General features: G+C 40.8%; 1 protein-coding gene across 1 annotated transcript in view; it reads left to right on the top strand.

The window, feature by feature from the left end:
- The first annotated feature begins 3,304 nt into the window (after positions 1–3,304).
- Positions 3,305–22,606, top strand: part of LOC127976268 (protein piccolo) — a 50,378-nt gene continuing 31,076 nt past the window's right edge. The window contains exons 1-4 of the mRNA XM_052580566.1: positions 3,305–3,672; positions 5,409–6,246; positions 7,042–8,115; positions 20,359–20,688. Coding sequence (XP_052436526.1) covers positions 3,491–3,672; positions 5,409–6,246; positions 7,042–8,115; positions 20,359–20,688 — 2,424 coding nt within the window. The 5' untranslated portion in view covers positions 3,305–3,490. The remainder of the gene's footprint in view (positions 3,673–5,408; positions 6,247–7,041; positions 8,116–20,358; positions 20,689–22,606) is intronic.

Here is a 22,606-nt window from a genome sequence, read left to right as displayed (position 1 = left end):
AATCTCACTGTATTCAAACAGTTTGACCAGGTTCCACAGCTATATTTATAGTGGTGTGTGTGTGTGGCATTGTATATGTGTGTGTACGTCTGCTTCAGAGCGTTAAGGTCATTAGTGTTTGCTCCACTGGTCGGCCCTGTGTGGGAAAGGCTATCTGTTCTGGGCCGCAGTTCATCATTGCTGATGAGAGGGAGAGAAAAAGAGGGAATGAGGGCAGAACACCCACTAACAACAATAATAGTAGTCTTTGACTGTCCTGTCATTGTATTTATCCTGATTGTGGTGCCAACAGCAGATAGTCATGATAGAGAGCTTAACTGACTACCAATGCCCTTTGATCTTGTTAATTGATGTGTGGAGATTGTTAAAGTATCTGTGGATCTTGATAAGAGTCCATCTTCTCAATATAGCCCTGGGACAACAGCTGGTTGCACAGAGGATGAAATCCCCCAGGAGCTGTGGAATGGACTGAATAAGCCCCCATGTCCCATCACACAGCAGTCGCTCTGATGCTCAACAGGGTGGAGAGGATAATACGTATCAGTTAATAGAAAGCCGGAAACAGCATTAGATGAATCTGATATTCATATAGGAATTAAATGCATGTAGTAGCGTGACTGGTCTCTGAGCATTAAATGAAAAGGCCAGATCTTCACTGAAAAAAAATGTTTTATTCATCCAATTAAAAAAAAAAAAAATAGGGTAATGATTCACATCTATTTTTTTTTACTTGAGTCAATGAAAAAGAAATAGTTTGTCCTAAGGGTGAAAAATAAATAGCTTGTCCTAAGGGTAAGTTATTTAATTTTCATTGGCTCAAGATAAAAAAAAAAATAGATTTGAATCATTACCCTAATTTTTTTTAATTGGATGAATGAAAAACTAAATTCAGTGTTTGAGTGTGTGCAAAATGGTTGCTCTATTAACATTATTAGTGATGGACTGTCAGTGTTGTTTTCGGTAACTAAACTAAACTCAAACAATTGTAATGAACTTTTTTCTTTTTTAATTAAACTGAAATACAGTAAAATATGTGCCATGGCAACTAATTAAGATGAATTACTAAAACTGAAATAAAAATAATGAAGAAACTAAATATAAAAAATGTAATAACTTGTCAAGCAGTGTTTTCCAAAGCAGCTCATGACATCACCTACACAGCCCATAGAAGGAAGATGGAGTGTGCATGCAGAACACATTGGATATCTGGATACAAAGAGGACAGATATTTGTTAAATCAAAATAATAATAAAACAAAAAAAAAGTAATGCACAACAAAACTGCCTGAAATACAAATTGATTAAGCAAGGTGCTTGGTGTAATCCTGTGAATGCACAAATTATAAATAAGATTTTTACAGTAAGTGTTTATTTCCTTTGCCTAATCGGTTTCTAGCATGGAGCTGTTGTATTGTTAAGACCATAGCTGAAGATAAATCGGATGCTCAGTCGTGTTCCTGGAGATCTTCCTTTTTCCCATGTTTGGTGCATCCCTGCTGTTCCACACCTGTCTGTGATTTTCAAGAGATCCGGAAGACTTTAATTAGCTTGTTCAGTTTTTTTTCCTGTGGTATCGTTTTTTTTTTTTTTTTTTTTGCCATTTCTTATTGATGAAACCCTCAAGAAAGCGCTCAAAATGATTGGGAGAAGAGGGGACAGCAGGATCAATTTGTCAGATGCATTTTGTCTTTACATATTTATTTATTTATTTTTTTAATAACGCCCTTCTGGTTTTAGTTTTAGAATATATACAAGCATTATCACATCTTCATATTAGATTAAGCATTGAACATGGAAAGATAAGAATGACTCAGTAAATGTGCTTCTGCATTTAATTTGGCAGGTGTGAGTTTAATTACAGTTTTTGATATCAACTGTTTAAGAACTTAAGAAAATGTATGCATCCCTAGGTAAAACCCTAACATTTTATCACACGTTTTGGTCAGGGTTGGTTCAATGATGTGTTCATCCGGTTAGTCTGGTGAGAGTGATCCTGCAGTCAGCTTCATCTCTGAAAAAATAGTGGGAATCAATAAAGGTGGCTAATGTAGACAGGGTTTTCTTCCATCACTCCTCACGGCTGCTCAGACATGGTTATATTAAGTTGCATGTCTGGGGCTTTCTTGGTTTCAAGTCATAGAATATGCTATTGCAGGAGCAAAATGAAAATCCTACAGTCTTCAGAAGTACTGAATGCAATGCTGTTTCTCTGTGAAACCAACCGGTTTGTGTCCTCTGATGTTGGATTTTGAGGACAAATGGCTCTGTCAGGACATACAGCATTGTAAAGTAGGCAGTGTGTCCCTGCAAATTCTCCCTCTGACTCATTGAAGTCATTGATGACAAACTCCTTCAGTGGCTCCTTCTGTCTCCAGGCCCTTGGCATAGCTATATGAGCCTAGGACATATTGATGATTTATGGAAATATTGATGCAGTGGCTCATGATTCCCATTCAGCAGGATATCTGTGAGCAGGATGAATGCATGTGTTTGTGAATGTGTGATCTATGCATTTTGTGTGTGGTGACTACAACTCACAGCAGGTAATTCACTCTTATGCAACAAAACAGAAGACTAATGGAAGGTACAGTACTGTTTCGGTTTTATTTTACAACTTCAACCATTATATCTTCCTCAAAGCAGTTTGAAAAAGCTGCAAATATCAACAGAGCAGAGAGCTTAGAATAAATTCAAGTACTAAGAGCCGAAGGGACCCATACCAATGCTACAAAACCCAAAACAGTACTGATAATGTGGAACAGAATAGCCTAAAGTATGGACTAATCATTTTAAGACAATAAAATGTTACCTCCTGGTGTTCTGATCTGATTGGTTACACTATTTTTAGCTGCAAAGGCTGTATATTTAATTGTATATATAGTATATGCAGTATATATAGATTTAATTTATTGTATAGGTTTTATGTTTCATTTCAAAACAACTCATGAAACTGCTTAAACATTTTAGTTGGATTCACTGTAAAAGCGAACAGCCTTCATTAAAAAGAAAAAAAAAAGTAATCTGTCGACTACCCAATTAAATATATTTACAGGCGTGTGTGTGACATGCTTTCTGTAATGCAAGGTGTTTCACGTCTTGATACGTAAAACCAGCTGCTCTCCACCAAATCAGTTCGCTAATTAGAGAATTATTGGCTCGGTTTGAAAGCAAAATAAACGGTAATTATGAGAATATTTGTTAATTCTATGGAGCTTTGTTCCTTTAATTTCGTTTTTTCCTTGTGATCACCTGTGAGGGGCGGGACATGCGCGTTGGATGGCTGGAGGAGGGAGGCGCACAACTCCAGATCTACTCTGCTCTCGGGATGCGCGTTGTCGCCACAGAGACCCTCGAGTGAAATGTAGAAATAAAACGCCATGGATCCAAAACAACAGTGGATTCTGACGCTGTCGCCTTATTCCGGTCTTTAAGAGCCGAATCCCCGCTTAATTAGCTGGAGGGAGGAGGATTACAAGCAAAGGGGGTCGATCATGGGGAACGAAGCGAGCCTGGAAGGCGGCGAAGGGGAGCTCGCTGGTTTACCAGCGGGACTCGCACCTGACGGGAAGGGTGGCTTCATCCAGATGCCCGCAGGGGTGGAGGCAGACCTCAGTAATCTGTCTGAGGAGGAAAGAAAGGAACTTGTGGCCGCTATGGCCAAAGCGCAGTCCAGGCAAGTTCAAGTGTCTATAAATGTATGCCATGATGATGATGATGTCCATCCTTCCAGTGCAGGAGCGCTTATGTTGAACGCGTCTATGATATGCTTGTGTTTTGATCATCGGGGTACTGCAGGTTGGCAGATCACGACAGCAGCAACGATGCAAAACATGATCACACCCATTTACGCTCTTGCTGCATGTTTACGTCCGTTTTATAGCGTTATATTTAATCAATACCAATTTTCAGCCATGCATGTGATTACAAATCAGAACCTCCTTAGTGCACTTTTGTTTTATAGCTATACATACAGGCAAAATTACAGCTGATTTGCACGAAAAGTATTTAAATGAATTAGTGTCATGATCGTTAATATGGTGGGTCACTGTATGTGCACAGTTAATGTGCATAGCGTTCTAATGAATGTAGTTTTCCTTATTAAGTCCATGCAAAACACCGGGGTTGTAGATTGAATTAAAAAATAAGCATTTCCTTGAAAATATTAATCTATACTAACAAATAACAGTCCTCTGTGTATCCAGATATCCTATTGGTATCCAGATATCCTTTGCGTTCTCCATGCACACTCCATCTTTCTTCTATGGGCTGTGTAGGTGATGTCATGAACTGCTTTGGAAAACACTGCCTGAAAATAACACAAGTCTATGAAAATTCGATCACTTGAAAGCACGCGATCGACATTCCATTTGACACGATCTCATTCGTAAGCTATTTGGATTTTGTCTTTAAAGTTGCTTAAACGTAAATGTGTTATTTTTACCCAAACGTAAATGGGGGGAGGGGTATAAATATTAATATGACTAAATATAGCACAGAAAGCACAAATGCCATCATGTTCATTGATCGCTTTCATTATTTTTGGGAAGCGAGCGTGTAATATTACACCTGAAAACAAGGACCATGCTACAGTTCAAGGATTATTTTATGTTGTTCGCTGTCCGTGGTGCTGAAACGCTCGCAGTGATGCCGAAGTGTAGAGCACCACTCGATCAGAAACAAAATGAATCTTGGACGTGGCGTGATGATCTTTTATGGGTGGCTGAATGACAGAACACTTAAATATATGTAAAATAACGCCCATGAAAACCACCAATAGTTTAGGATGCTGTTCTGAACAGCCATTGAGCTAACAGCAGTGATAGGCCAAAGAAAAAATAAATAAATTGAGATGTGCTAATTAGCCTCATATCCCAAACACAGGAAACCCCTATATATTAAAGTACTTATATGTAAGGTAACCATTGGTGTATAATTTAAGATTTTGGCCTTTTTTGTTGCCTTTAATTGTGACACATCCTTAGTTAGCAGTTGTATTTCTTTTCTGTCACATAAAAAACAACAACTTTGTTTTGGCTTATTCTGTGTGTTTTATTGCCTCTTAAAATGAATAAAGTTAAATGTTATTTACTGACAACAGAAGTAAAATGCATATGTATTGTGGATATGTCCTATTCTTGTTAAGATAATGTTGTAACCATGGAGTCCATTTTAGATTTACATTTCTCTGCTACATGAATTTGCCTTTTGATTGATTGTTTGAATAATTTGTAATGCCCTTTGAATGTTTTTTATTTATTTTTATTTTTTTGGGGGGTGGGGTGGGGGGTTCCAGAATAGCAATTAAGAAAATAAAGTACATATCATTTAATCAGTTTTTTTTTTTTAATTCAACAATTTTTCAAAATCTGTGGTCACATGAAGTTCATCTTATGTCTGTTTACTCCACAGGCCACCAGAGGCTCAAGTTGGTGGCACCAGAGTCCCAGCGGGTCTGAGTAAAAGTCGGACTGTAGATGCATTTGGAGAGGGACCACCTCCCAAGCCAAAACCTGGACGGAGCCCCTCCTCCCTCAGTCTTCTTGAGTCACGTTTCCGGCAGGAGCCCAAAGACCCAGAACAACCACGAGCCGGCATGTTCTCATCTGGCTTCTTGAGTGGGGCCAACCCCCTGAGTGCTGTCTCTTCTGCTGTCTCCTCTGCCAGCATCCCAAAGTTTAATTTGTTTGGTGATGATGAGGAAGAGGAGCCTGCAAAGCAAAAAGGAAAGCCTCCTGGTCCACAGAGTGGAGCAGGGAAGGGTCCTCCGCAACAAGGGAGTAAGCCACCTCAACAAGGTCCACCTAAAGGACAGGGGCCTGAAGGTAAGCCTGGAGGTCCTGGTCCCCAACAACAGGGACCCAAACCTAGTGGACCAGGACCACAACAAGGACCCAAACATGGGGGACAAGGAGCCCAACAGCAGGGACCTAAATCTGGAGGACCGGGACCTCAACAGCAAGGACCCAAACCTGGAGGATCAGGTCCCCAGCAACAAGGACCTGGTAAACCTGGTCCAGGGGTTGCAGGAAAACCAAGTGGGCCTCAACAGCAGGGTAAACCTGGGCCGGGGGCTCAGTTGGAAGGGCCTAGTAAAGCTGGGCCTGCTCAAAGAAAAGCCTTGTGTCCTCTTTGTAATTCTACAGAGCTGAATGTGCAGGCCAAAGACCAGCCACCTAACTACAACACCTGCACTCAGTGCAAACAGCAGGTGTGCAGCCTGTGCGGCTTCAGTCCACCAGACTCAGCGGTAAGAGACATATCTGTTACCTTAACTACATCAGTCATATAGATCTCGCACTGGTCTGACGTTTTATATAGATATTGATAAGACTGGCATATATTGTTGGTTTTTCATAGAGAATTTTAATTTTGAGTCTTTCTTTGAAGACATCAGAAAAACAGTTCATATTTGGTAATTAAAGCTGTACAGGGTTTTGTTTTAATAACCCTAATTTGGTTGTCCCTGAGTTTGGGAGAACAATATTGACACAGAAGGATGGAAGATTATCAAGGTCACTTACATCACCCAGACAGGAAGTGGAGGAAGTTGTTTTTCACTGTGTTTAGAAACTACATTCATGAGTTATAGAGGCAGTCATTATACAGACCGTTAGCATTATTCCTGGTCTTTGTTAGAGATAATAACAATATTACTTGCACAGTGATGATTGTACAGTGTTATTTTTTTTAAAGGATTAAAATGTGCATTACAATAAATGACTCAACCAATCCAACAATAAAAGTAGATTAAATGTTTTTCATGTAATTAAATCATAAAGTCGTGGCTTTCAGAGCTTACTAATCAATCCAATAAGAATAATGGATTACACATAATAAAGGATAACAGCAAGTTCTCCACAAATTAAAAAAGTTACATATGGGGTATTTCTGTTGAGTGGCTGGCTATAAATGAAAATATTTTGATTGCCATTTTGTGTATAATGAGCTTGAGATAATGCAAATGCTAATCAATATTCTTACAGAAATGTTATTTGCTGCATTTGTGCTCATGTGCCTTGTCTTTCTCTCCATGTTTCTACAGGGTAAGGAGTGGTTGTGTCTGAATTGTCAGATGCAGCGGGCAGTGGGGGGCATGGAGCCTACTGGACCTTCAATGATGAAACAGCCCTCCAAGCAGGGTTCTGCACCTCCCTCCCCACAAAGGAAAGAGCCACCGACTGGGTCTCCCTCTAAGGGTGAGACAGGGAAGAAGCCCCCAATGCTGACCAAACAACAGAGTATTGCTGATACAGGGAAAGGAAGTACACCTCCATCTACACCAAAATCTGGACCACAACAGGGACCTCAGCCTGCACAACTAGGGGCCAAGCGTGGGCAGCCGCCACCTCTTCAAAAACCTTCACAGAGCCCAAAAGGTAGTCCCCAGCCTTCTCCTGCAAAAACTACTACGAAACAGGATGGAGGGGGCTTTTTTGGGGGATTTGGTCTGGGTGGATTGACAGAGGTGACAAAACCGTCTGCAGGTGCCCAGGCTACCGAGTCAGTCACAGGGAAACTCTTTAGTGGTTTTGGTGGGTCGTCCAAACCTCAGGCCAGCTCTGCTGCTCAGACCAGTGAATCAGTCACTGGAAAACTCTTCAGTGGGTTTGGTGGGCTCACAGAGTCGGCTAAACCTACGGCAGCAAGTTCTCAGGCTGCCGAGAGTGTGTCTGGAAAGATGTTTGGTTTTGGCTCTTCCATCCTGAGCTCTGCCACCAATCTCATTTCTGGGGAGGAATCGAAGTCTCCCCCAGAATCTCCTCCAGGATCGCCCCCTGATTCCCCCGTTGGGTCTAAAGCAGACTCCCTTCATGGATCCCTCCCTGACTCAGAGTCACCTCCTGACACACCACCTGTTTATTCCAAAGACACAGCATCTCCCAAACCTACAGCTGTTGAAGTAAAATCATCAGTGGACATTCCCCCTCCTAAATCGACAGAAATAGAGGGGCTTCCGACTCAAGTTTCAGGCTCTGAGGCCCAGTCCTGCTGTCCACTCTGTAAAGTGAAGCTGAACTTGGGTTCAGGAGAGTCACCCAACTATAGCGCCTGTACTGAGTGCCAGAAGACTGTGTGCAACCTGTGTGGATTCAACCCCACTCCACATCTTTCAGAGGTAAGAGTTTTGCTTCAGCTTCTTGTTAAAGGTTTTTTTTCTTTAGTTTATTGGTGTATTTCCTATTGAAACAGGAAATTGGGCTCCAAGCCCTCCAAGGGCTTGTTCTGTTTTTAGCTGCCTGTAGCTTTTAGTTTTTCATCATGGTCAGCAACACTAAAAGACTATTTATGCTACTTATGTTTGCTTGTCGTAGGCAGGTGGTATTTATAATTTAGGAGGATAGGCCATTCATTTTCTAGAGGGCATTTTATTGGACAGGAATTTGTATATGCTTCTATGAACAAGATGAGTCATCTGTTTCTTTGTTTGTTTTTTGGTCCATTTTCTAGTAAGAGAAACTCTTTGTGTATATGTGCTACTTTTTTGTCAACTTACAAGCAAACTAGAATATAGACCACGTCAAAACTAACAGATAACCCATCGTTAGATAACCTCTGGTGATCAGAGGTGTGATTTAAAATGGGTTTGGATGATCTACACTTCAAGCGTTTCTCTGGAGAATGGCCTTTTGCTGTTGCTCTTTGAAGTTTTGATTGTTCTTTTGCATTATACATAAGACTCATCATTCCTGTCCCTGTTTACTTAAAAAGACTGACACTTCACTGTGTAATCCAATGCACTTTGAGCCTCTTTTCGAGAGAATGTGTGTGCACTAAAGACTGAGAGAGTCATAGTCTGATCCCATCTCAGATGACTCACCAACTCTCTTCCTGTTAGAAATTAACCTTTGCTTTTTAGTGAACAAAGAAGTTAGGAAGGTATGTTTTAAGTTTTTTTTTTGTTGTTGTTGTTATTTATTTATTTATTTTTTGTTATTTTATATAAGCAAAGGAATATTCAAAAGTATAGTTAATCTAAAAGTCATAATTTATTCACCCTCATGTTGAATGAATTTAAATTTTTAGGTGAACTATGTCTATAATATGATAACTTTAATGTGTTTTAAATGGGTCATAAGATGTGATTTCAAGTTTTCTTTTCTCTTTGGAGTGTTAAAAGCTGTTCGTGAATAGATAAGATACCTGAAGTTGAAAAGACTAAAGTCTCAAATTAAAAAAAATATTAGTTATAAAAAAAGACTTGTCCACGCCCTCCAAAAGCCCTCGTTTAAACACGCCCCCAGAAGTCTGTCACGATGTGGGAAGATTTGCATAACACCGCCCAAATGTTCACTCAAAAAAAGAAGGCGTAACTTTTATTCTTGCTGTAGTATTGTTGCTGCTGCCATGTTGTGAAGATGCTGTGTATTTCGTTGTGAAAGCTAAACTACTTTAGGCAACGCTTAAAACGACAGTATATGTCATAACCCATAATTATATCCCCACTTGTTGCAACAGATGCCTAGTTTGTCATGGGTTTTATTGGTTTTGTCTCGCCATGCCGGGAGACGGCATCACAGTATGGCAAGGGGCGTAACATTTCCGTCACATGCTTGAGGCATTCAGCCAATCACAACACACTGAATATTTGGCCAATCAGAGCAGACCTTGCTTTTCAGACCGATGAGCTTTGTAAAAAAAAAACAATGCATTTCAGAAAGGCAAGGCATAGAGGAGAAACAATAATGTACAGTATGTAGAAAATGTTTTTTTAAAAACATCATATGACAGCAACATCTAATGAACCCTTTAATATTATGCATAAGTTTTGCTGTCATTTTATGTTTCATATTAACATGAGTTGACTAGATGAAGGATCTAGACCTTGAGGACTTGTGTTGATTAATAGGTTCTATAATTAGTTACTATATTCTGTAATTACCTACTAAATTATTATATATAGTATATAATTACAGTAGCTAATTACAGGGTTCAGTTAGTCATAGAATGCCTGGAAATATCAGGTTTTGAAAAGTTATTTTATAAAAAAATTGGTAAAGTTACAAAAATGCTTTTCCTCTTTGTGATTTGGTTGTGTAGAGTTACACTTGCATGCAGAATGGTGTGTCAACATCAGTCTGTTCAGTGAGGGTAACTGCCTGTGTGACTCAGAGCAAATAACTGTCTCCGGTGGGACACCGTTGTCTTCCTGAAGCCATACAAAATCTCATAATGTGTGTTATTGTTTTGGATTTTGTCTATTGTATTGTACACCTACATTAACTTGACTATGATCATTTAAATGTCTTCATTTGTAGGGTATATTCAAGGATTGTTCTCTGACATACAAACTAGCAATGTTTTTCATATGGAAAAAGACACTTACTCTGGTAACCAAATTTGCTGTAAAATGAGGCTAATCAGGTATATTCCGGTGCATTTTGTGGTGGTGAGGGTTTTTTTGTAATAATACCGGTTATTTTAAACTGACATGTTTTGACCTGCACACCATCGGCATTCATGGCTCTCACGTTTAAATCACCCCGTGTTTGATGGTTGGTTTGTATACCTGGTTGCTCATTACCTATGTTATCCCATGAATCTATTTCAGGTTTTCCAAATAGATAAGCCTGAGCATGTGTGTCTGGTTTCACCTCAAATGGTACAGCCAGTGACTTCACTTTTTATACTGTCAGGAGTACTCTACCAAGATGGCTGACAACACTGTTCCCCATTTCACTGAGACCAGAACCGAAAGCAGAGACAGTCCTGTCATTTTTAACTGTAGACAGGCCTTATTATAGTAGACGTTAATGCATGAGACTACATGTTTTTGCAGTGTGTTGTTTATTCCTCAGATTGTTCTGATCAAAATGGCTCAAGGCCGTACAAAATTGTGTTATCAGGATCAGTGCTGAAGTGCTTCCATTTGAAGAACATCCTCACTCGAGATTAGATTTAGTCTATCTCTCTCTCTCCCACTTCCTGTGAGATTTCAACACTACTTGTGCTGCTGTGACAGTGTGGGGTGAGTGTGCATGTGAGAGTTTGTGTAGCAATCTGTTTGAGCTAACAGGATTTTAAGTGCAACAGCCGAGTTTTTCTAAAGGCCACTTAAGGACCACATTTTTAAATCTCTCAACATGGACAAGGTTTTAATAAGACACTTTGGCTTTCAAAGATTATCTTGATTTCTCGTCATTATTTCTCTTCCCTGTCTCTTCAGTGGCAACACACCTTCTCCATCATGTTTTTAATTTATGTAAGTGACTGGAATTCCTTGTGGCACTGATCCTCTGCCTCATTACATCCTCCTCTGTGGATTTAAATGACTTGAATTAGAATCTCTTATATTTTGTCTATATTCTCTCGCTGGCTGTTTTGAAGAAGGTTGGAAATGTTCCTTAGACATGAAAATCTTGTCATGATTCTGCCCTCGTGTCCTTGATTTTTCCTAGTCTTGAGGCAGGATCATGACAGACCCGTGTTTTGTGTACAAGCACATGGCCTTGCCTTTGGGCCATGTGCTTGTGTTGTCTCGTTCCCTTGCCCCGCCCCCCTTGTTAACCTAGTCGTGTCTTGATTGTCCCATCTGTGCCACCTGTCGTGTCTTGATTGTTTCCCCTATTTAGGTCTCCAAGTGTGCTCTGTCTTGCGTCGGTTCATTGAGATTTGTTCCCTAACATTTGTGTTTGTACCTCGTCTGAGATTATTCCACAGCTACGATTGTTCCTGAAGAAGTGTTTTGTATTACTGTGAGTGTTTATTTGTAGTTAGTGTTCAGTGTCTTTGTTTGCCTTGTTTATTGTGTTTTGCAGAATTATTTAGTGTCTTCCCTAGCCAGTGTTTTCCCCCTCGTGGGTTTTTGTTTTTCCCCTTTTTGTAAATAAACCTGTTTGTGTTGTAAATCCTGTCCGCACCTGAGTTCCTCCTTGCCAAAACCGTGACAGAATGAACCGACCACCAAGGAACTCAGCAGACAGGAGGCAATTCTGGTTATCATCAGCCAGCAAGCGGGATGGTTATGAGGGCTCTCGCCTAGTGGTGTTCCGGGGGACCAGGGGAGGTCGCTCCGGAGCAAGTGGTCGAGAGGAGGAGCCACAGAGGTCCCCCCCACCTATCCAGCTGCCAACGATCCCTGAGGGTCGTGTCCTGGCCGTGGCAACCCTGGGGGATCAGGCAAGCCCCTCCCAGAGTCCTGAGGTGCCCTCCACAGCCTCCCCATGAAACGAGGGAGACGGTTTTCATGGGAGTCAACTTCAGAGTCTTCGGCGTCCGAGACTGCCCTGCCCGAGACCAAACTCCCCCAACCCGCCTCTGACCCAGCTGTGGCCTCTGCACCGCGCCCAAGGAGGAAGAGGAGGAAGAGGGGGCCTGCCGGTCCTGTGACCCTGTCTCCTCCCGTGCCAGCAGCGGAGAGCGCTGGCGTGCCCGTGCCAGCAGCGGAGAGCGCTGGCGTGCCCGTGCCAGCAGCGGAGAGCGCGCCCGACCCAGCAGCGGTGAGCGTGCTCGTGCCAGCAGCGGTGAGCGCTGGCGTGCCCGACCCAGCAGCGGTGAGCGTGCCCGAGCCAGCAGTGGAGAGCGCGGGCGTGCCCGAGCCAGCAGCGGTGAGCGTGCCCGAGTCAGCAGCGGTGAGCGTGCCCGAGTCAGCAGCGGTGAGCGCTGGCGTGCCCGAGCCGGCAACGAAGAGGGCTGTATGCAAGTCGGCAGTCGTGAGAGCGGAGGAGAGTGCCGCGGCCGACTCTGCAGCAAAGACTTTAGTACAGTGTGTCTCATCTCGTAAGGAGATGCCAATTGTCTTAGCGGCTAAAGCCTTTTCAGATTATTTGTCTAGTCTTGTCCGTATCCTAGAAGTCCCCGTCAGTCCTGTCTTGTCCTCAGACCCTGTCCCCAGAAATCCCGAGTGTCCTGATGTCGTCTCCCCGTGTCCCGTAGATGTCGTCTCCCCGTGTCCCGTGAGTGTTGCCCCGTGTCCTGCTGATGCAGTCATGTGTCCTGTTGATGTGGCCCCGTGTCCCGTAGATGTCCCGTGTCCTGTTGTCCCCCCGTGTCCAGTAGATGTTGCCCCGTGTCCAGTAGATGTTGCCCCGTGTCCAGTAGATGTTGCCCCGTGTCCAGCTGTTGTTCCCCCGTGTCCAGCTGTCGTCTCCCCGCGTCCCGTTAGTCTTGCCCCGCGTCCCTTGTCTGCTCCTATCATGCCCCCTGTCAGTTGTCCCGAGACCCCTCCCCGCCCCTCACCACCCAGACCTGCCCGTACCCCCCGTCGTCAGCCTTCGTCCTGTCCTCCTAAGATTCCTGCACCACCCACCCACCCTGGTCTGTCCCCCATGAACTTTGTGGTCCCGCCTCCTCCCCTTCCCTGTTTGTTTTTTTTGATTTGTCACCCTAACCCTGCCGTCGTGTATTCATGTCTGCCTTTGTTATTATTTGTCATGTCTTGTTGGTTTGTGTCGGTGTCCCAGTCCGTCATGTCAGTCATGTCTCGTGTTTGATGTTCCCTTGAGGAGCGTCTGGAAGCCGCTCCTTAAGGGAGGGGTTCTGTCATGATTCTGCCCTCGTGTCCTTGATTTTTCCTAGTCTTGAGGCAGGATCATGACAGACCCGTGTTTTGTGTACAAGCACATGGCCTTGCCTTTGGGCCATGTGCTTGTGTTGTCTCGTTCCCTTGCCCCGCCCCCCTTGTTAACCTAGTCGTGTCTTGATTGTCCCATCTGTGCCACCTGTCGTGTCTTGATTGTTTCCCCTATTTAGGTCTCCAAGTGTGCTCTGTCTTGCGTCGGTTCATTGAGATTTGTTCCCTAACATTTGTGTTTGTACCTCGTCTGAGATTATTCCACAGCTACGATTGTTCCTGAAGAAGTGTTTTGTATTACTGTGAGTGTTTATTTGTAGTTAGTGTTCAGTGTCTTTGTTTGCCTTGTTTATTGTGTTTTGCAGAATTATTTAGTGTCTTCCCTAGCCAGTGTTTTCCCCCTCGTGGGTTTTTGTTTTTCCCCTTTTTGTAAATAAACCTGTTTGTGTTGTAAATCCTGTCCGTACCTGAGTTCCTCCTTGCCAAAACCGTGACAAATCTACATTATGTATAATATAGAACACAAAGGATTTAAGAATCTGCCCAGAATCTAGCATGCTTTATTTATTGAAACATGCTTGCTCTATTTCAGAGCCGCTATCAAAATAATCTTGCTGCGGATGCGGGCCAGATATTATTTCAGACGGGCCAATTTGCCGCCTGAACAAGAATCATTTTACAGCTAAAATAATACACAATTTTACAGAAAATTTAATGAAAATATTTTTAGAAAATGTTTAATGATTCTTACATTTATGCATTCAGCAGATGCTTTTTATTCAAAGCGACTTACAGTGCATCCAGGCTATACATTTTATTTTCATTTTTTTACCAGTATGTGTGTTCCCTGGGAATTGAACCGACAACCTTTTGCGCTACTAATGCAATGCTCTTTTATTTATTTTTTTAATTCCCAATTTACATCCATTATAAGTCAATTTTTTTTTCCATGTTTTGAGGCATGTTTCAGAAAATGAATGTTTGTGAAAATCAATAGTATACCACAAATACCCCTTTAACTTCACAGTAGTTTGCAGTAGTTGCACATGTCCTGTTAGCTAAAAACCAATGTAACATTGTCCTTTTATGGCTAATGAAAGGCAATGTTAGGCAAATCAGGTGTAACACTTTCTCCATGTGCCACAGTGTTGACAGAGAACTGGACCAGATATTAGATTTCACACTCTTGTTTTTTTTTTTTTTTGGTTGGCCATCTGCCTTAGGCTTTGAGTCACTTGCCAGCCACCTTATGTGTCATCTCTTCCCACAGTGCGCCCCCACCTCAAAGATGACCCATTCATTCCATGCATAGTCACAGACAGCCCAGTGTAACATGAAATCAAGTGCATATTGTTTGTCTTCTGCCTTGTCTCAATTCTCCAAGGTTTTGCCCACACGTTCGCACCCACTGTGACCCATCCACCTCCCACTCCACCAGCCTAAGAGATTTAGCTGACTCCCCTTCCTCAGTATTTCCAGCTTGGGGTCAGATACACCACTGCATGGCCTCCCTCAGAGCAGAACAGTTTTACATAATCCACCACCTCCCTAAATCTGAGCATCTAGCAGACAGAACTGCTTCATGGTATTGTGCGGTCTCTCTATAGCTGAAGAGCAGGTGTGATCGCATTCTGTCTTTGACCTGATTTGACTCAGGCTTGACAAAAGAGTACATTTTAACAGAGAATAATATTGTCAATATGCATTTATCCAGTTTACATGTTCATATAATTCTTAAAGTCAACATGAAATCATAACCTAGTCTATCACATTCCTAGTCTCAATGTGCATGATTCATTGTAGCAAATTATTCCAACGAAAAAATATTTATTTAATTCTCTACATCAAAATGTGATAGCTTGTTCTGCCTCTAAAACATATTTAATTTTCCTAAAATTAAAGAAATGCCATGAACATTTCCACTACTCTGTCATTTTGACCACAGTTCAAATTATGGATTGTGTTGAAAAGCATTCTGTTGTTGAAAATAAATTTTTTACATTTCTGAAATAAAATAGAATACCCCTCTGTCTTGGTAAGGCTAATCATAAAGCAATATTTTTATATAAATACAGTTGTTTAAACAGTATTTTTCAAAATATTTGATATTTTTATACTTTTTTTTTACGGAATTGCTGGTCGTGGTGAAAATGGCACCAAAATGAGGAACAATGTTTTTGTAAAAAGATAGCTAAGATCACCAAAATGGTTTGTTTTTTGACTTTTTGATTGTATTACAGTAGTTTTAAGAATGTAATTATATTTTAATATTTAGGACTGAAGGTCTAGAACAAGGGTAAAACAAATAAATCTAGATCTATCTTTATATATACACAATTCAAAAGTTACAAAAAGATATTATGCAACATTTATTGACAGGATCAGCTGGATAAACAAGTTCCTCGCAAATTTTGCAAGTCTGTTTACATTTCTGCCTACAAATGAGAAGTTAAACTCCTTCCTAATTCTTTCTATTACTTCAGCTTGAAGCAACTCAACCTTCCTGTCTGTTTGTGCTGTTCCCATAGCAACAAGTGCCGTCTCCCAATCTGTCTATTTGATCACTTTTTATAATGTGTACAGACGTGTGTGTCTGTGTGCCTTCCATCACCATGGAGATCTGTCCGCCTGTCTGTTTGATTATGATGTTTGCTTTGTTTATCTTTAGCAATCTTCCGATTTCTAGCATGCATTTCTGAAAAACACAGCTTGGTCTCTTAATCTACAAGACAGTGTGTCCATGTGAATGTCCGAGCTATGGTCTGTCATGCTGAGGCACCAAATATTTATTCTATCTGGAGTTTCAAATATTCACTGTTTGTTCTTGGTTTAATCATACAGTGTGACTTAAATTTTATGCACTGTCCCATCTGTCTGTATTTTATTCTACATGTCTGTCTGGCTCGCAGTCAAGGCCGTGCCTCTGTACTCTCCAGTACATTGAGGCAAAAACAGCCAGAGTGGCAAAAGAGTGGTAGAAGCAGAGCCAAGAACTACTGCAGGACATTATGGGAGTGTTCCTCTTTGTGGTAGTAAGCTTATATTGCTGTGTATGTGACTGTGTGCACTTTCCTTTGAGCTCTAAAGCCTCTCTTTTAGGCTAGACACTTTCCTGCAGTGTCCACCACATGCCATCCTCTCCCTGATGTTTTGAAAGCAGTCATATTTTTAGATGTGAAGTTGTTTTGTGTGTGTATGACTGGGAGACAGCCACTAGGCACCCTGTCCATTAAACCAAACTCTCGGTGTACAGAGACAGCAGTCTCGCCACTGAGAAATATGTGTGTTATGCTGACTCAGAATTTTAATGTGTCCAATATCTCTTTAAACTTAATTTTATTTAAAAACTAACAGATATAAAACTCGCCTTGTAGACCACAGAGACACTGAGTAATCTGGAGGTTTTTGTTTTCCTCTATTTATTGTTTTTGTGTGTTTTTAGCATCAGACACTTATTGTAATGAAAACTGGCACATATTAACTGTGGTGGCAGCACCAGGAAATCGGTGAGGTGCCAAACACAGTCTTACAGGAAGTATGAACCTCACACAGACGTATTTTCGCTAGCTAATATGGAGAGGAAGAGGGGTGGCGGATGTGAGAGGAGGAGAGACAGAAAGTGCATTGAGAGTGAGAGAGGAGGCGGTGAATTATATTAGAAATTGGAGGAGGAAGTGTGTGGAAAGATTGTGAAAATATGACTTCTTTGACTATTTGTTTTCTTTTTTGTGTGTTTATGACAGAAGTAGGAAAACTATTTGACATGAATACTAAATGTGTTAAAATTAAATAAATTAAATAAAAAGGCTTATTCTGTGTATCTAAGTCTAGATAATCTTACAGTATAACTGGAGTATCTATGTTTTGTGTGCTGATATTTAGCATTTTGCTACATTACTAGCATTTAAAAAATTTACTTTTAAAACTTTTCACCAAAACACAGTAATTGTGTCACTACAGTAAAACTGAGGTCAATTTGACATCAAAAATTTAAATGACCAAGATATGGAAAACATCTGATCTGAAGAATTTTTTATTTTTTTATTTTACATGTGTAAAGAAATAACAGTAATTAATTATTTTTGATGGACACTTTAATTGATAGTGTAGGTTTTGTAAGCAAATGCATTTCATTGGCAAAGTAAGTCTGTCATAGTCTTTGGGCTTATAGTAAATTCTTAGTTTCACACCTTTATTAACAGATTTTGCCCAGTCACATTTTGGCTTGGAGAGTAAGCACACCCATCTGTGCTCATTGGATAAGGTTTCTAATTAAAGCACAATTTTCCTTATTGACAGAGAAGGAAGCTTAAGGTCAGGTTTATTGTGCCATAGAAAGAAAAGCCTAAATGTGCGTTTGTAAGAAAAACTTTTCGTTACACCTCATGTAATCAAGCAGATAAAATCCCTCTTGAAATGGTAACACAATAAAAATGAGAGTTGGATTTCTCAGGAAGAACAGATGGGATGTTTTTCTTGCTGTGCTTTTTGGAGTTTTCATTTTCACAAATACTGTACAACTGTACTGTACACCCAATGTGGCATATTCTCCTATCAAATAAACAAATAAATCTCAGATAGAATCCCTTATTAGCAGCCTAAAACACTTTAAAGAAGTCTGCAAACTCAGCAAATATGAAAGGATGAGTGGTGAAAAGACAAGCAATGTTTTCAGCCCAAGCCACAAATAATATGGCTGCCTGGACTCTCGTTATATTGCATCATTTGCAGTCTCTTCACCTCTGAGGCTGCTGGAATTTGTGCCTAGTGCCTCTGTTTGTGAGGCTAGTAAATCTTGAAATACTTGAGTTTGCTAGCCAAATCATGTACATAATGTGTTGGATAAACGTGTTGTGTTGAATAAATATATGCTGAATAATTCATGTGTTGAATAAAATGACTCAATTTATGCTTCGTATTTTAAATAAAGTCTGTGACCTGTGAGTCAAATAGATTGGTTTCATCAAGTTCCAAGTCTACATTGCCTCTATCTGATCTGATCATTTGTAATCTGGCACATGCTTTGTTGCTGATGATTTACATGAAACGCAGTTAAGCGCAACTTTCATTTTCAAGTCCATGTTTCAAGCTGCATTAGAAGTGAGAGCAGACATCTGTTTTTGCCCATCATTGTAATGACTGGCAATAATGATTCAGCGAACATTACTTAGACCTGCCTGTTTGAAAGTCTTTACATTTTTAGACTTGTAATTGTTGTTCATTGCTTTCTTAGATATGATCATATTTCCTTCTCTTCTGATGTACCTTTCAGCATGTTGAAATCAAAGTACCTTTCATAAGGTTACAATCACATCACTCTTTCATCTTATGGGTTTCATTGTCCTTTTGAACTCCTTGCACACATACAGTATTGGGTCTTGCCGTACAACTTGTGTGTGGTTTGAAATATCCATTTGTGTCTCTGTCCTCGCATAGCACAAGGATCCTAGACCTCTAGATTTAGGCTAATCCCTGCAGCCAAGCCATTGGAGAACCAAAATGTGGCAAACTATGCCTCAGCACTGAAGCCTAACATAGATCAGTCGGATTTTGCATCAGCCAGTGGGACATGATTCCTCATGAGAGGACTTTGCTATCTACATCCCCCATTAACATGTAATATTAATCTCAGACGTTACCATTTGTGGTGCATCCAGTGTCATGGAGTGCTCTGCTCGATGCCACAAGGTTCAGAACATTTCAGGTGTTGCTCTTTTTGAAGCTTTCAGCAGATCCAGTGTTTATCTTTAGAAAATACATCTTTGAAATATGTTTAAATAAATTCCAGTGGATTGGAATATCAGTGAAACATCCATTATAAACAGTTGTTAGTTTTAATTGAGCAGTGTTCAAATCTCATTCACAGCTTAAGTGGGGGATGGATTTTTTTTTCCTATTTGGTCTCTAAAATAAATTGTGCTGAAAGGATGCTAATTTCTGTGAACAACTATAGATGACATTTCCATTATTGGATTTTCCAGTGTGGTTTGCTAGCAGATTTAATTGGCTCTAAATAGATCATTTTGTGTAGCATACCTTTCTAAGTTTAAGGAATCCCATATATGCATATTCAGTAATTCGGATGAGACGTTAAACCGAGGTCCTGACTCTCTGTGGTCATTAAAAATCCCAGGATGTCTTTTGAAAAAGAGTAGAGGTGTGACCTCGGCATCCTGGCTAAATTCGCCCATTGGCCTCTGACCACCATGGCCTCCTAACAATCCTCATATCTGCTGATTGGCTTCATCACTCTGTCTCCTCTCCACCAGTAAACTGGTGTGTGGTGGGCGTTCTGGCGCACTATGGCTGCCGTCGCATCATCCAGGTGGATGCTGCACACTGGTGGTGGATGAGGAGATACCACCTGACTATGTAAAGCGCTTTGAGTGCCTAGAAAAGCGCTATATAAATGTAATGAATTATTATGATTTATTATATCCACACAGCACCGCCTAAAACTGCTTAATCTTTTAGATTGTTTTACTTCACTGTTAGCCTAAAAATAAAGACTGAAACACCCACCTCCACAAATGTATATGCTTTCACTCCATATATTAACTAGCATCTGTAAACTGTTGAAGTGCAGTTTTTGCTAAACAGGTTTTTCTGATTTTGAAGTGATATAGGTTCATCCATTTACTAATAATAATACATGAACCATCTCTTAAGTTACATACAATAAAATCACTCCAGAAACAGAGTGAGTTATTCTTTGCTGTAGTATCAGAGGTTTATTGGTAAATGGGTTGTGCAACATGGAAAAATCACTGTGTCAGAGGCTGAAATGTATTAGAGCTCCTGAGCTTTCAATACCTCCTCTCAAATCTGCTATTATTCTTTTTTTTACAGAAAGAATGGCTCTGCCTAAACTGCCAGACCCAAAGGGCTCTGTCTGGGCAACTTGGGGATATGCCACCTCCACCTTCTCCATCCAAGTTACCAGCCAAACATGAACCCACCACTATATCCTCCCCAGTCCATGCTGCATCCTCCACCCCTTCCTCTCCTGCACCTACTGCCACTGATACCCCTGCCAAAGGGCTAATACGGATGCCCAGCATAACTCAGGCCCCATCTGACAAGTCTGAGCCAGTCTCAGCCAAAGTTGATGCTAAAGATGTCATAAATACAGATGCAGAACAAGGGGTTACAACAGAGCCAGTACCGATGAATACACAGGTAGTACCAAAAGAGATCAAAGAACAAGCACCTGACACCCTAATTGAAAACACAGAGGGTGAAAAAAATTTCATCCAAGCAAATAGTTAAGGAAGATGCCCCTCCTTCACCTCATGTTTAGGAGAGATAGCGTATTTTAAAATTTGGAGATGCAGGACATGCTGAAACTGTCAAACAAACTGAAGACCCTACAGAGGTACAGAATGCAAAGAAAAGTGAGCCAGAACAGTGCCAGGTCCAAAAGTCAGAATATGATAATACTTACGAAATGGAGCGTGAAAGCAGCCAGGAAGTACTTGTAATTGATAATGTTATTCAGACCCTTATGGTTAGTGACATGGAAACTATTTCAGAAGATGAAATAGAGCCACAATCTACTGAGACATCAGAGCTTGACAAGATCAAAATCACAGAGTCTAATGCAAGCTCTCTTATAAGCAAGGAACCACATAACCCAACCACAGAGAAACAGTCTGAAGAGCTCGCACAACGCTCAACTGTAAAGTAGATAACATGCCTGTAAAGGAAAGCTCTATCGAGGCAGCAACTACTGATCCTGACCAAAGTAGCACAGGGAATGTGCCAGAGAGGAAACCTGAAGCTTATGTGCAAACTGAGGCACCAAGAATTGAGTTCAGTGAGTCCAGTGATGATCGGCCATCCTATAATATAACTGATCAGGAAGAATCTGCAGAGCTAGAAAATAAAGTAGGTCAGTTTAAAAATGGGTTCATAATGGATACCTTTTTAGATAATCAATTTAAAGAAGAGCAGGATACAGAAACAACACAGTTAACCCCCCAAAATAATTTAAATGTATGTGACAAAGAAGAGCTTATTGTACAAATGCCAGAGATGAAGTAACCATTTGAAAAGTCAGAAGTCACTAGCAAAGATTCTAGTCTTATGGCAAATGATATGTCTGTACATAATAACGATAAAATTTCAGAAAAAAAGTCTAACAGAAGATAAGATAGAGGTAGAGGACACATCACAGACACAATTAGATGAGCCTTCACCATTTCCAGTTATTGAACCCAACTTTACAGAAACAATATTGTTTTGTTGAAAAAGAGGATAAGCCACTGGAAAAGGAACAGATGAACACAGATAAAACAGAGCTGGAAAAATATATGCTGAATCAAGCAGGTGGAGATTGAGAAATCTTTGAGAACAGAGAGCAGAAAGTCACTCCCAAGACTATGTCTGACAACATAAAATTTGAATTTAGTTCTGAAAGCACTTTCTTTGAACAAGAGATTAGTCCAGATAAAAACATAGAGGAGAAAAAGATGGGGCATACATACGCTCCAGCCCTTCAAGAAGGTGCTCCCAAATCATCTGTTAATAATCGTAATGTTTCAGTGTTGGTAAAAAAAGTATTTCCAAAATAAGAGGAAATTAGGCAAATTCCAGACACTGTGACAGAAGAAGCTCTAGAGTAGTCTGTCATGCCAAGCGGTTTTACTGACCAGAAAATAGGACTCACCTCATCCCCTGTCGTAAGCCAGAATAAAGACATAAGAACAATATATAAGATTAAGCCTGAAGAGATGCAGTCTACCCAACAAACCCAGACGTTGGGAAAGCGATGGTAGAAGAAAAATGGCCAGAACATACGGATGTTAGAAAGATTCCAGACTCTGTGACAGGAAAAGATCTAAAGCAGTCTGCCATGCAAAACAGTTATACTGACCAGGAAATAGAAGTTCTGTCATCCCTGATGGTCAGTAAGAAGGACCATCAGGGATGGTAAACCTGAAGATCTGCAGTCTACATAACAAGTCCAAACCCCTGCTGTAACATCTACTACATCTAGTGAAAAAGATAAATTAGCCAGTAAGGAGCTGATGGAAAAACCACTGGATGTAACTGACCTGGAATTCACCAAAAAAAAAACTTGAATCTACAGCAAAAT

This window comes from Carassius gibelio, chromosome A4, assembly GCF_023724105.1.
Source record: "Carassius gibelio isolate Cgi1373 ecotype wild population from Czech Republic chromosome A4, carGib1.2-hapl.c, whole genome shotgun sequence".
Classification (NCBI taxonomy): Eukaryota; Metazoa; Chordata; class Actinopteri; order Cypriniformes; family Cyprinidae; genus Carassius; species Carassius gibelio.
This window is presented reverse-complemented; position numbering and strand designations above follow the sequence as displayed.